Source organism: Peromyscus californicus, unplaced genomic scaffold (assembly GCF_007827085.1).
Source record: "Peromyscus californicus insignis strain IS unplaced genomic scaffold, ASM782708v3 Scaffold_11__1_contigs__length_118956290, whole genome shotgun sequence".
Lineage (NCBI taxonomy): Eukaryota > Metazoa > Chordata > Mammalia > Rodentia > Cricetidae > Peromyscus > Peromyscus californicus.
Genome location: NW_026294402.1, coordinates 39,950,379 through 39,965,309, shown reverse-complemented (window position 1 = coordinate 39,965,309; position 14,931 = coordinate 39,950,379). Strand labels below are relative to the sequence as shown.

The 14,931-nt window shown below is 52.7% G+C and overlaps 1 protein-coding gene across 1 annotated transcript in view; it reads right to left on the bottom strand.

Annotated features, from left to right (window-relative positions):
* Dscaml1 (DS cell adhesion molecule like 1) overlaps positions 1–14,931 on the bottom strand; it is a 338,624-nt gene that overhangs the window by 66,143 nt on the left and 257,550 nt on the right. The window contains 3 exon segments of the mRNA XM_052758901.1: positions 4,977–5,153; positions 5,993–6,112; positions 6,501–6,779. Coding sequence (XP_052614861.1) covers positions 4,977–5,153; positions 5,993–6,112; positions 6,501–6,779 — 576 coding nt within the window.

Here is a 14,931-nt window from a genome sequence, read left to right as displayed (position 1 = left end):
GGTGTGTGGGAGCCGAGGGCCCTTGGAGCTCACTTTAATTGGCCTGACATTTTGCTAAACAAACAAATCAAAACTCAAACCAAACAAAGAGCCCTTCTGGGTTTAATTGGCCATGGGCTTTGTCTGTGGCCCAGTCACGGGAGCCTTCAGATAGGTGGAGGGAACCTAGGGCAGGAAGAGTAACTGTCGAATAAAGATGGGGGACAGCAGAGTCCTTGGGGGACTGCCATGTGGTGATGGCATCAAAACACAGCTAGTCCTCCCCACCCCCCACCCCCAACAAAGCAGCTTGGCTTTGTACCTGCCTCTCGCTGAAGAATTCTCTTTGAAGATGATTTCTTTTCCTCTGTATGTCAGGTGGAGCAGGAATTGCCTCCTCCTCCTCCTTTTGGTCATATTCTCTCTCTCTTTCTTTTTTTTTTTAATTTAAAAAGGAGATTAAAGGTAGCCCTGTGGACATGGTATTTTCTTCTGCTAATTACGTTTATTTTCAATAAGTCCTGGGAGGCAACAGCCTGGTGCTCCGAGAAGACACCACAGGCTGCTGGAACCACAGCTTGCTGGGCTAGAGGCGGCATGGCTCGGCTAAGGGCTGGATTTTCTTACTTTTGGGTGAAGAAACCATGATGCAGAGGAGGAAGGGGTAGCTGACAGTCTAGGCTGTGGACATGGCCATGTGACCCACATGGCCATGTGATCCACTATCTCAGGTTCTGTGGAAAGGAACCGTTACCACTTCTCCCGGTGGGGAGAGGATCAGAAAGAGACATATGTGAAGGGGTTGAACTAGGCTCAGGGACTCAAGAGCTTATTCATACTAAGACTTGGGGGTCAAAGATGAGTGGAGGCCACTCAGGACTTGTCTTCTAGGATGCCCAAGGACTTGGACAAGTCCCCAAACCCTTAGCTCTCTGGCTGGGCTGGATGGTTTCGGGTGTTAGCTGGACTGTGGAATCCCCAGGGACCTGACAGAGTGTCTAGGTGCCTGTGAGGTCTCACAGGGGAAATGATTTATGAGTTAGTAAGGTCCACTCTCATGTGAGTGCTGTCCAGTAATTGGGAACCCAGATGACCAATAAAGCAGAGGACACTAAGTTCCCTCTCTTAGAGCAGGGACACTCTTTTTCTATTGTCCTTGGACACCAGAGCCCCAGCTCCCTGGTCTAGCCTTGGACAGTCACACCACTCTGGATTCTCTGTTTCTGAGTCCTTTGATCTTGACTGAGCCATGTTACCAGCACCCCATGGTCTGTTTACAGATGCCTACTTGTGGGACTTCACAGGCCCCATTATTATATGTTCCAGTTCTCAGAAATCCCCTCTTACCCATCTATCGTCTATCTACACATCCACCATTTAACCCTCTGGAGAACAGGATCTCTGTTTCCCTCCTCATGGCATCTCCAGTTCCTAAACCAGCAGTTGCTAACAATGACTAGATGTGGACCCTGTGTCAAGCAGTGTATAAATTGCTGTGGATGCATAGTCTCATTAATACCTTGCCAGTGAGAAAAAGCACACATGTCCCCCAATGCATAACAGGGTGACCTCTTGAGGGACCTGTGGTAAGTTGGAAGTATTATAAGTTAGAATGTTGAATACACTGAACCTAGTGTGTCTGGGGGGCATGGAGGGGTGGGGGAGGAGGAGAAGGTAATGCAGTGTGCTGTGGCATAGGAGCTGTTCTACAAACTTCCTACCTCAGCGCACAGTAAACATGTGTGCCTCTGGTTTACCTTCTTGACCATGTGGCTAAGTGGGAGCGTCTGTCACTGCTATTGCCTGGCACTGGGAAAGAATACTAGACCATAATGTTATTAGTCTGCAAAAGGGGCAACATTTGAATTTTGGGGTATAGTTGTTACTGACTGGCTACTACTTTTGCCTCACGGTAAAAACTGAAAATTGTGGCGTTGGAGGCCTTCTATGTTGCATCTGTTAGCTTACAGAGGAGGACACAGGCTCACAGAGGTCGCTGTCTGCTGTCTCACACCTCTCAAGTGGCAGAGCTGGGATTTGAACTCAGGGATGTCTACTCTACTCTCCTGGTCACGGAGCCTACCTCCTGCCAGCACTTTCAGGTCAATAATGTGAATGTCCTCTCAGCAAGGCCCAGCCAAAAGGTCCAGTTTGCCCTGGATGGCTCTTTAGGATATGCTGTACCCTCTGATACAATTTCTCTCTTTCTTCTGCATGGGGACAGTGGGCACAAAGGTCAGCTAGCCCTCTGAAGGCTTAGATCTGATACCACGGAGCTGAATCAAGTCAAATATTTCCTTAAAGTGGGAGACACCAAGGAGAGCCTTGACATGGGCTTTGGGTGGCTGCCTCTGCAAGGGGGTCAGGGAGGGTGCTGGTGACATGGGCGTTTAGAACGGACAGAGAGGTGACTGGGCTTCCTCCAGCCATCTCATTGGTCAACTCGTGTGTGTGTGTGTGTGTGTGTGTGTGTGTGTGTGTACAGACTGTGAAGGTCCTTCCTACCTCCCTCTTCCCTTTCAATAGTGGTCAGATGAGAGAGGGAGAAGGTGGATGGAGGAATGGTCAGAGTAGGTAGAATACAAGAGGGAGGAGGGGACGGTGTCTTGGGTGGCTGTTGATGGGTAACCTGGAGCATCATACTGGTGTGGAAGCAGTAGAAGGAGAGCTGAAGTTCTAGAGACAATCATGGATGCTCCACCTCCACTGTGTCACAGGAGCATTTTCCAGCAGCCGGGTACCTTAGGGGCTTATTTGGGCTGCTATCTGGAGGCAGTCAGACCCAGACAGAAGTCCAGCCCTGGGCCTCAAACATCCCTGGTTCTGTCCACCCCTTCCTTCCACCAGCTTTGGAGTAGCCGGAGGGCTGTTGGGGAGAGTCAGGCCACGATGGAAAGGGAAGTAGCAGATTGTGTGAGGAATGGCACAAAGAACTTGTTGTCTAAGAGGGACCGTGTGAATGTGAGCACAGTGAAGGAACTTGCTGTGAAGGGCTGAGCCACCGTCTCTGGAAGGGACAGGGGACAGGGACAGAGGGCCTGGAGCAGAGGGAATGGGAAAATGTGACCCTGGGGTGCTTGTGAGAGAGGGGAATGTGTGTGGGTGGGGGGGGGCTTTACAGGGGTGAGGGGCTGGCTGGAAGACAGACAGCCTATAGGACAAGGGGAGGGAGGGAGGGGAACAGCCACATTCTGTCCTGACCTGAGAGTGAAATCCCATAATTCCCTAGGAGGGTTAATCCCCCTCCTCTCTCATATACACACACACACACACACACACACACACACACACACACACACACACAGAGACAGAGAGAGACAGAGACAGAGACAGAGGCAGAGAGAGAGACAGAGACACAGAGAGAGAGAGAGAGACAGAGACACAGAGAGAGAGAGAGAGAGACAGAGACACAGAGAGAGAGAGAGAGAGAGAGAGAGAACAGCCTAATACCCCAGAACTGCTTCCTGGCTTCTTTGGGCTGGCTCAGTCAACACAGAATATCACAGTCCCCAGAAGGGAGGGGACCCATCTCAAGTCCACCCTGCCATGAGCCAGGTCTCCTCCCACTCTCTCTACCTTCCAGCCCCTGTGCCCTTTGCTGCTCTGTCCCCTCACATCTGTGGGAATCCACAGCGGACTTCAGTGCTGCGGAGCGCTGGGCCTTCCACTGACAGTGAGGAAACGACTGTCAGTGATGAGCTGGCAAGGACAGGTCCAGGGGAGCCGCTCCTCCCTTGTGGTCCTCCCTGGCTGAGGGATGCAGATTGACTGCCTGGCTTTATTAAGGACGAAGTGCCTTTTGACCTTGGGGAGGGAGGCTGCTCCTAGCGCAGGGATTCCGTGGGGGATGGGGGGTGGGGCTCCCTCAGCATCGATCTCCTGGCAGGGCTTCCCTGTCTGGATAAAGGCCCGGAGTTGTTCATGGAGGGAGCTCTCAGGAGGCGCGGGGTGGACTGCACACAGGCCCTACCGCTCTCTGCAGCTACCCTAGAGGGACACTGGAAAGAACGCCACTGGTGGCCGCTTCTGTGCTTAGTCAGGGCCACACTGGCTGCCTGACATACATGAGGGGCTGGACACAGACTGAGCCCTGGGCCATTATATCATCTTTGTAGATAGGGAAAATGTGGTTTAGTGAAGACATATGTGCTTATCAGAGTCACACACTAGTGACATCAGAGCCCCCAGAATCACATTTGGCTGTTGACACCAAAATTTAAGTTGTCATCTCCACCCTCCAAAGTCCACTTCCTGACCCAGGACCACAGAAGCACTTGTCCTGTGGTTCTCGGGGATCCATGACAAACGGTTTTAAGCCTGTATAGGAATAAAGCTCACCCAGCTTTGGTGGCTGCTGTGGTGCTTAACAGAACCCAGAAAGAGCTGATGAACAGTGGCTTCCAGGGCCACCAAGGTGGCTCGGGCTAGGGAATTCAGGAGTTAGAGTTATAGAGTTGTACTGCCCCTAAGCACTTCCACTCACTTTCTGTGTTGTTCAAAAACAGTTTTATAAGGTTTGTGAATTGGGAGTGAGCCTTTACGGTAAGAGGAAAGACTAGATCATGAGAGAGAAAATGACCTTCCCTAGGTCACAGACCATGAGATAGACCGGGACTGGGAACCCAGCGTTCCAACCTCCATGGTGTATAGGCATCTTCCCTTTGAGTCTGTAAACAGGCTGCACGCAGCTGAGTGCACACTAAGTAGCGGAAAGAAAGAGGTCGTTTGATTTAGGTTTTGAGATAGAATCGCCAACTGATAATGATCCGAATAATTAATGGACGGCTATCAGGACCCGCCGCATCCTTGATTTGAGACAGGTCAGAGTGTGCCTTTGTTTTGGATAAGCCTCAGGGAGGCTCCCAAGATCACCTCTGAGCAACCTTGCTCTTTCTGGACAGAGTAGCAGAATCCCAAGGGGAGGATGGGTAAGCATGGTGAGAGCCAAGACTGGCCTTGGTGAGCCTTGGCAGGGCTGGAGTAGGGGCAGGACTCACTCTTGACGGTGAGGAACATGGCCTTGCTGATGTCGGTGCCCACACCGTTGCTGGCCTGGCAGAGGTAGTAGCCGATGTCCTCTTCCAGGACGTGGCGTATCAGCAGGGAGCTGTTGGGCAGGATCTGGATGCGGCCGGTGAGGGGCACTGGGTGATATTGCTGGGGGTTCCCGCTCCCTGGAAGGAGGCAGCAGTTAGAGGGTGTTGGGAGTAGGCGTGACCTGGTACCTTAGGGAAGGCCTGGTAAAGTTCTCTTGCCCATCTGGGGTTATTTCACAGGAGAGTTACATCATCCCACAGTACTGGCACCACATAGTTCCTACTGCACAACATGAAATACCCTCTGGCCTGGACCTGGCTCTGAGGCACAGAAATGGTTGGAACAGTACCTCAGGCAGAGCCTACCTTGTCCCTGAACTTGCTGGAATAAAGAAAATGCCATATTTGGTCAACTTGGTAATAGGCCAGGAGAAGACTGAGTTCTCATATGACCGTTCCCTGGTCACATGCAGTCAGGCCTGGGGGAAGAGGCCAGCTGTCTTCCACAGGGGTCTCGGGTACCCCTCCCATCCCAACATCATCCATGGACACAGTCTGTCATGTGGCATCTAGTCGGATACCAAATGTCTCCTTGTGATGTGGCTGGGAGGGGACCAAGGTCTCAGACTAGATAGGACCCTAGGGTGGGCGGGGCAGGGTGGGGAAAGCAGTACAAACTAGCTTTAGAGATGCAGGAGGTCAGGGGTAGGGACAAGAGGAACTTTGGGGGCCGTGGATGTAGCTCAGTGGTGGAGGGCTTGCCCATCACACATGGGGCCCTTGGTTTGATCCTCAGCATCACCAAAGGCAACAGCAAATTTGGATTCAGCATCATGTTGTCCCTCAGCCTGGCGTGGCTGAGGATGACTTCTAGAACATCGGATGCAGGGGTTCCCTAAGCTCAGAGTTCGCTACTCCTCTTAGGACAGAGATGAGAGTCTGGTCCTCCCCTGCTCCTCTCACAGACACTGGCTTACCTTTGGCATGTTTCCACATGACCTTGGGTGGTGGGTAGCCATCTACAGAGCAGTTGAGCACACCGGCTTTGCCGTAGATGCCGTCCTGGTTGTTGGGCTGCACCACAAATCGAGGGGGCACTGTGGGAAGAAGGGAAGCAGGGAGAAAAAGAGGCTGTCAATCTCTGCTGGGGTTCCCAAGTCAGGGGGGCCTCTTCCAGCAGATGCCAGCTCGTCTTGGGATATTACAACGTTGGGAGCAGACAGTCTGTGAAGTCAAGAAAGGATTGAGAGCTCTTGCAAATACCGCAATGGGAGCTCAGCGTCCCAGGTCCCAAACCTGCCTGTGCCCATGGCTGACCAAGTAAGGAGGCCCTCCATTGCAGGCCTGAATGTAAGAGGCCGGGGTCGCTCTGTCTTTAAGAACCCAGGCGGAACCAGTTTGCCAAGAGCCTGTAATTCCAACTGGAGCTCTAGAATGATGCTCTTGGTCCCCCACCCCTTCCGGGGGCTGGCCTGACCCGCTCACCACGCACGATGAGCTGGCGCTCCCTGCTCACGGTGGCAGCCGCGTTGCTGGCGATGCACGTATAGTTGCCGTTGTGCTTGAGGGAGACGCTGGAGATCTGCAGGGAGCTCATGAATTCCTTGCTCTCAATGGTCACGCCCGAGCCTGAGATGATCACCTGTCCGTCCTTTCTCCAGGTGATGCGGATGGGCATGTCCCCCGAGGACACCACACAGGGGATGTAGAGCAGCTGGCCGATGGAGGCAGGCGGGAACTCGAAGGGCTGAATCAGAGGGGGCACTGGAGGGACAAGGGGATGCTATGGTCAAGTGCGACTTACCCACCCTGGTCAACTGTCCTACCTGAGGGGGTCTGGCTTGTACTGACCCTGGGGCAGGCCTGGAAACCAGCTCCCCAGGTCCCTGGAACTTTTTTCTCCTCTGAATGCGGCATGTCCTGGTGCCCTGGCTCTTGTCTGCCTGCCTACCTAGGCCAGGGCTCCCAGTCTCTGTCTTAAACTGCTCAGTTCTCAGATTGGTCTTTGAATTTGACTCATGTGCTTTCTGACCCATTGCTTAGCTTGTGTACAAATTCTCATCTTGGCGTCCATCTCCCAGCCTTTTGGGGGCCTGGGATAGGTAGAGATGAGGGGTACAGGGAGAGGTGAGGAAGTCCTGTGTGTAGATTCTCTCCCTTCCCTTTCCACGACCACTTGCCTAAAACAGGTGCCTCCAAACCAGGTCTTCTCGTCAACTTGCCCCTCCCCATGGCCATCAGCATGTGGAAACTTTACATATGCATAGGTATCTCACTGAATCCTTCTACCAGCCATGGACCTGGAGCTTCACGGTCCCATTTTACAGACGGAAAGACTGAGGTTCAGAAGAGCTGTATGGAGATAGGTTATGGGAGGTAACTTGAAACCTGATCTATCTGCTCTCCAGGTCAAGGTTCTTTTCACTAAGCAGTACAGCTACCTCTTGAGAAAAACTACACATGTTCACACGGCAGGCCCTTTTGTCTCCCAAAGCGTGCTCAGATTGAAAACGGGGTCTGTTATCTATCAGGTGGCCACATGGGTAGGTACACCCCTTGGGTAGAACTGTCTGCACCCAGCTGCCCTCATCTCAGCCCCTGGGGTGGTGGCGGTGATGGTGGGGCCTGTCTGCAGCCTGAGTCGCTGTGAGATGGATCCTCCTCTCTCAGCACTGGCGAGAACATCAGCCATTATCTTTATGATAACTCAATTAGGCGGCAGCAACTTCCCCAGCTCGTGGGGGGAGAGGAGAGTGAAGGAGACAGACAATTAGCTTAACAAGGATGAGCATGAGTAGATGAGGTCTCCTTTCTGCAGTCGAATAATTAAATTACAAGGCTGCCCACGGTCTCCAGCCTATTCCCAGGCTCCAGCCCACCCCCGTTTGGAATCCAGTGATGCTATTCCACCACAGGTCCACCCAGAGCCACAGCCACAGCACTGTGCACAGGCAGGCCTTGCAGACCCACAGACTTCCAGGGTTCAGAGGAAGCAGCCAGATGTGTACACAGAAAGCTCTCTGGATCCTTGGCAGGGTGGGGCAGGGTGGTAGTATTTCTTGACCAAGAGCTGTTGGTCTGGAGGACATGGCAGTTAGGAGAGGGTCCTGCTTCCATGACTCCCCCAGGGGCCTCAGCTGGCCTTCTAATGCCACCCTACCCTGCCCTCCACTCCAGCTGGGGGTGGGGGGGGTCTATCATCATGACTTTCCATTCCTGAGCCTTGTTAGGGGAGTATGCCTGGCATGCCCTTATTCACTGCTATGAGCTTCCCATCCACTAGCCAGCTTTCATCCATCTGATTCCAGACCTGCCTTGGGTTTGGCCAGGTCCTAGATCCCAGCCAGATATCCTAGAGTTCTGGCCATTGGTCCGATCAACCTATCCCTGCTATTGGCTGTGGTGGGACATTGCTCCTGGTCCTGAGGGAGGTCGGCTGGGCCATGGGCATCTCTATATAAATTTCTCTGAAACTCAGGCTCTAACAACGGTCCAATGCCCTTTATTGAGACTTTCCAGAGACACTGGTCTCCTTACGTCATTGCGAACCCCCTCGTGTGTGTGTGTGTGTGTGTGTGTGTGTGTGTGTGTGTGTGTGTGTGTGTGTGTGTGTTGTGTGTGTGTGAGAGAGAGAGAGAATGTGTGTGTGTGTGTATGTGTGTGTGTGTGTGTGAGAGAGAGAGAGAGAGAGAATGTGTGTGTATGTGTGTGTGTGTGTGTGTGTGTGTGTGTGTGTGTGTGTGTGTGTGTGTTTGTTGGTCACACCTAGGCCTCTAGGCCTCCTTGAGTTTTTTGGTACAATTGCTTCAAAATTCCAATGCAGACCTGACTGCTGCCATACCCCTGAGGCTTGGAGCTAGGACCTTGTGTAACAGGAGTATTTATGGGGTAAAGACTGTTGGTGCCCAATACATACTCATCAGATATGTAAATAAGTGGACGTCTGGATATCACCTCTCAGGGTGACCTCCTGGGTTCTCCTGTGTGGTGAACCAGGGGTGGGGGAGACATCAAATGAGGGTCCAAGTAGAGTAAGAGGAACCTCAACTTCTCTCCATGTGCTGCTATTGTGTGAGCATGTCTGGAGCTCCTCCTGGGTCCTTCCCAGGGCCAGGCCTTTTCTGTTGTAGCACTAACTCAGCTCTTGGGATTGAGGAACTTCCGGACTGTGAGCAGGGTTTGTAATATCAGTGATGCTTCAGGGGCTGGAGAACAGGACACCTGGTCAAGGCATGCGTCGCCTGAGCCCATTTCCAGGGGAGACAGAGCGGGAAGACAGAGCCAGTGACTCTGGGGGAGGAGCTTTTGCTTAGCAAGGGAACTGTGTCTCTCAGTAAGGATGGATTTGGAGAGTGGTGGAAGTTAGTTACTAAGGCAGGTTAATTCATTAACTAGCCAATTCATGTAATATTTATGAAATGCCTGCCCTGTGAAGGCATTGCCACTGTGTGGATGAGGAAGGCAGAAACCTGCCTGAGTTTTAGACAGAGAGCCTTGGGAGAGGTTAGACACCTTCCTTCACGATTACTGGGCCAGTGCCCCCCTTGGACACAGACACAGGACTCAGCAGAGGCAGGTGTCCTCTGGGGGTGACCACAGCCTTGGGAGCCCTGGACATTTGAGTTGACACACATGCATACAAAATACTACACAAGACCGGGCTAAGCCAAAGGGCAGAGACCACTGAGGACGGCCATTCCTTTCTAGTCAGTGGAGTGGCGCAGAAGATCCCCTGAGAGGCCACGAAGCAGTCGCCAGCACCCATGCTGGGGGTTAGTTATACGGTGGCCCAGGACGCCTTGATGTCCTATGTGACATATGACCAGACAGCTCCTCAGAGGTCCAGCGCAGCAGTTGCTCCCCATCCCATAGCCACCATCAAGTTCTGTCACGCTGCTGTGGTGGAAACTCCCTCACCTGCTTGCGTACAGCTGTTTACTCTAAATTGAAATAGCCCTCCCAGAGGAAGGACAGACTGACACTCATAAAAGCAGGGAAGCTCATGAAACTTAGAAGATTCACGAGGCCCTCCCCAAGGTGATAAAAGCAGCCCACGGTTTCCAGGTAGAGTGGACCCCTCCGGCAGAGCTTCATGGGTGCCCTTCCCTGACGCGGGTGTTCCTGCAGATAATCTCAATAAACCACTGCTCCACTGAGCTAGACTTGAGTGTAATAATTTCTTTGGTCTATTAGTGTCCCACCTGGGGTGAGCAGATATTTGTTTACTTCTGCCAAGGGAAAGTCACACAGCCCCTCTGCAGATGACAGAAGGACCAGGGCTGCTTGGGGGGGGGGGGGACTCTGCAGCTCCTCAGGGATGGCCTGGGGGAGAAGAAAAACTAGGGTTCCTGGCTGCTGTGTAGGCTGGTTAATCCCAAGGTGAGTGCTGTGGGCCAGAAGATTCTCAGCAGTAGTAGGATACTTGGTAAGAAAACATGATTTTTTCAGGCTCTGGATTCCTGGAAAGAAAGACCCATCATTTAGGCACGTCTTCTTTAAGCTCAGGGTCAGATGCTGTGTACCTTCCCCCAACTGGGGAACTGATTTTTCAGGAATTGGGGGGGTCTTTGACCGCCTGCTTTCACCAGTGTCAACTGCAGTCCCAAGCTTGTGCCCGGTGTCCCTACACTTCTGCAGTAGCTGGCCTGGAGTTTCACAGAGCCAGGGGCTTCTTTCCTGGAGCAAGGTACCCTACCACCGCAGAGGCAGAGGCCAGCGTGTCTACAAAGACGCAGCAACTGTGGCAGTCCGTGCGGCATCTGGCCGCCATAAAGCCTTTATAGACACTTGTTTGGGAGTGTCACGCGGTGCTGACCACCAGCCCAGCCCATAAAGGCTTTATGGGGTCTCTTATCATCTGTCTTTGAGGCTGAGCCTTTTATTTACTGCACCTGCTGCAGAGTGTGCCCTGTGGGAAGTCAGAGCCTCTCTGTCCACACAGCATGGACACAGGAAAGATCTATGTCCAGGGCCAGGACAACTGAGTTCCAGACTCTGTTGCTCCCTCAAGTGACCATGGGCAAGTGGCCTGTCACAACCACCTGGCCTCTGCCTCTGAGCCTTGGCTTCTTCCTCTGAAAAACAGAGGGGTTTCAGGCCTGGAGAGATGGCTAAGAGAGCTCACCACACAAACATGAAGTTTTGAGACAGGAGCTCAGTAACTACGGGAGTGGGTGGGGGTGGGGAGTCCTGTGTGGTGGTGCTTGTCTACAGCCCTAGTGCTGTTGTGGGCAGAGACAGGAAGATCGCTGGGGCTTGTGACCACGAGCTTGGCTCTAGGTTCAGCAAGAGGTCCTGTGGCAGGGAATAAGGTAGGGAGTGACAGAGCAGAGTACCTAATGTCCTCTTCCGGCCTCCACACGCATGCACAGCACATGTGCCCACGCATATAAGAGTGTATACAACACACACACACACACACACACACACACACACACACACACAATGGTGGAGGTAGGCCAATTAATTTCACAAATGTGACCCCGAGTTTTCGGTTTCAAGAAATCTAATTATTTTTAAAACAAGCACAGTTTACTTCAGTTTATATCCCAGCCACCCCTTCTTGGGAAGGTGTTCCCTGACCACAAGGTCCCTCCCTTTGGTACTCACATCTTCAGTCCTGATTTAGATTTAATATTACACATGGTGCACACTGTCTGTTAAATCCCTAAGTTCCTGGAGGGTGGGGATTCTGTGTGTTTTGAACACAGCAGTGTTGGTGAAACAGAAATATACCAGGAACATCACAGGAGGTGCACAGTCAGCCAGTCACGGAGGGAAGAAATACGCTGCTGAGGCTTCTCCATCCTCATCACCTCCACCACCACCATCACCAGCCCTGTGTGTCCCTGAAGGAGGTTGCTTGCTCTGGGTTCCCAAGGAAACTTGGCTGCAAGCAGACCGTTTTCTAGAGGTTGTCATGGTAGAACAGGCAGTTCTCCTCCTGTGGAGCCTGTGGTGCCCCCTGCCTGTGGAGCCCTGCAGGGCTCCTTTCAAACCACCTCTACCAATAGCAGGCATTCCGGCAGGTGGGTAGCTTATGTCTTCAGATCATAGACTCGTCCATCCCACTCATTGGAGTGAGCGAGGACTCCCCACAGGAGCCCCCTCCAGTTATGGCTGAAGCTCTGCACTGACTAGATAGGGACATATGTGTGTGGGTCTGAGGAGGGAGCATTTGAGGATATGAGTATCTGTGTGGGGGCGAGTCACCTCTTCCGAAGGCTTGCTCTCCATGGGGACTCGGCATGCCCTCAGTCCAGTCAGAGTGCCTCATGCCCTCACTCTAGCTGCAGGGGCTCTCGGAGGCTCCGATGTGGGGATGGAGGTATTTCTCCATGGAATCATGACAAGAGGTCCCAGTTGAAGTCCCTGCTCCTAGTTAATGAAACTTGCAGTCTTCGTACCAGGAGACCATTTTATGACACCTTACTTTTCAGGTCAGAGGTCCCCAAAGTCACCAAGTCTAGGTTGGTTCTGTGTGCGCTCACTCCTCTTAGCATCCTGCCAAGGATCTTTCCAGAAACCCAGAGAAGTGCTGCCTCCCAGCAGGCTAGTTCTCCTGGCCATTCAGTGCTGCATGTGCCAAGCCCCAGAAGTCCTCAGAGCATCCTATCCCCCTCTATCTTCTGCCTCTCCTGCCTTGCTGTTCTTCGGCAGGAGCTCTCGAGCTAAGTTTCATATAACCACCCGCAGCTGCCTTTCGGGGGTCAGGGATGTTGTCTTCAGGAGGAAGCATTTGTGGACACATCACTGCTCACATGCATGTACATGAATCTGCCCCAGAATGAGTGGGCTAGTCTGCTACTTTTGACACTTGATTATACATGTAGTTTGTACACACGTGTGCACACATGTGTGCATGTCGGGTATGTTCTGATCTTGGCTCACTGATTGAAAATTTCATTAGCAGACAAGCAGTCCCCAGAAGGACCGGAGTCAGCAGTTATTTTTCCAGCTCACAAAGCATTGTGGGTTTGGCTGCACCTGGTCCACCAGTCTTGGCCCCACAGAGAAGCGGGGGTTGGGGAGGGGACTCGACATACTACAGCAGGCTTCCAGTGCCTGTCTCACTCTACCCCATACTTTCCCTGCACTCTGTCCCTCCAACATGATGCACTTTCCAATGTCCAGTAGCCATGGGGTTTGGAATGTTACCCCTGCACCCACTCCTTCCTCCCTGGAGTCAGGGCCCCTTGCCATGCCCAGGGGCGCCTCCTCCCCCACCCTCCTTGGGGAGCTCTTGGAAGAGCACAGCCGCTAATCAAGCAGCGTGATCATAATCAGCTTTGATGGGCTTTTCTGCAAAAGTGCATTCTAATGAGGTGGGGGAGCTGAGCCGAGAGGGTGGGGGTGGAGGAGCCAAGCTTTCAGAGTGGTGGGGGAACTGGCTTCCAGGCCTTTACACGAGTGTCTGGTCTAGAGAGGAAACAGGGGCCCTTACCCCTTCTGTGGCTGCACATCGGTATTTTTTTCAGACCCTGATGAGGAAGAGCAGGAAGGTTTGCACACAAGCCTGTCTCTCTCTCTCTCTCTCTCTCTCTCTCTCTCTCTCTCTCTCTCTCTCTCTCTCTCTCACACACACACACACACACACACACACACACACACACACACACACACACACGATATACACACAGACAGACACACTCAGATACACACAAATAGACACACAGATGTAGACACAAACAGACCCACATACAGTAGGCACAGATAAACAGACACAGACAGAGAGATACACAGGCATATACAATACAGATACAGACAGACAGGCAGACACACACACACACACAGGCACACACAATACAGACACACCACACACACACACACACACACACACACACACACACACACACACACACACACACACGAGTCACAAGTGCATGCCGTCTCCCCCCTCTCCTTGGGCTGGGAGACATTGTCGCTCTCTGTACTATCACTACGGGCCCAGTGAGTTGCTGAGCCTGAATGCATCAGATTCAATTCATTAGGACTGATCGCTCCCTGAATGGGGCTGAATAATTGATGAGCGGAGAGCAGCTTTCAGGATGTTCGGAGTACTCTGAGGCTTGCTGGAGCCCTGTTATTATTATTATTATTTTTTCTTTTAGCTGACAAACCCGGCCGAATGCTTGCTGGAGCACTGGGCTTAGGGAACAGAGCAGAGGTTAGATGTTTTAATATGTGATGTTTACACTGTACGCTCTCGGCCCATTGCTTGTAACAGAAATGGATACAGGCGTCTGTGATGCCCAGTGAGGTGGAAGCAGGGCGGGCTGAGCTGTGCTACATCATTACCAAGTCCATTTGCCCAGACGTGGAATGGGGTTGTGGTCCTGGCTTGTGGGCCCCTGGGCTGCCCGGAAAGGGCATTAGGTAGGGAACACCCTGGCATTGCCGCTGCCTGAAGCCGGGGGTGGTGGTGGTGATGGTGCTGCTGCTGCTAATGTGTATCCCAGCTCTCTTTCTCAGGCCTGAGATAGCCACAAAGCCCCCCGGTTTTTGGAGCTCATGGTATGGCTTCCCGTAAGTTACTCCAACCCAGACTAATGTCTCAGATTCAGTTCAACAGACACGTGCCGTCTGGCACTGTGACAGGTGGCAGGGTGGGTACACAGGATGCATGTGACCTAGCCCCGAGAACTGCTCAGGTTGAGCCAGACGACAAGAAGTTAAGAGGCACAGGGAGGAAGGCTTCCTCCACCTTTCGCCGTGACTGTCAGGTTCCTGGGCCTTCCCATCCCTGAGGTCATGGGCATCACACATGGAAGGGCCGCCATCCAATACAGCATGTGGTCCCCAAGCACGTTCTCTCCCAGACAGCTCTTTACCTTGGAGCATGCAATGCATCTTCCAGTGCCAGAGCAGGAAGGCTCCAGATCTGAGACCTTCAAGGGCTCCCCGTGTGTTCGGCCAT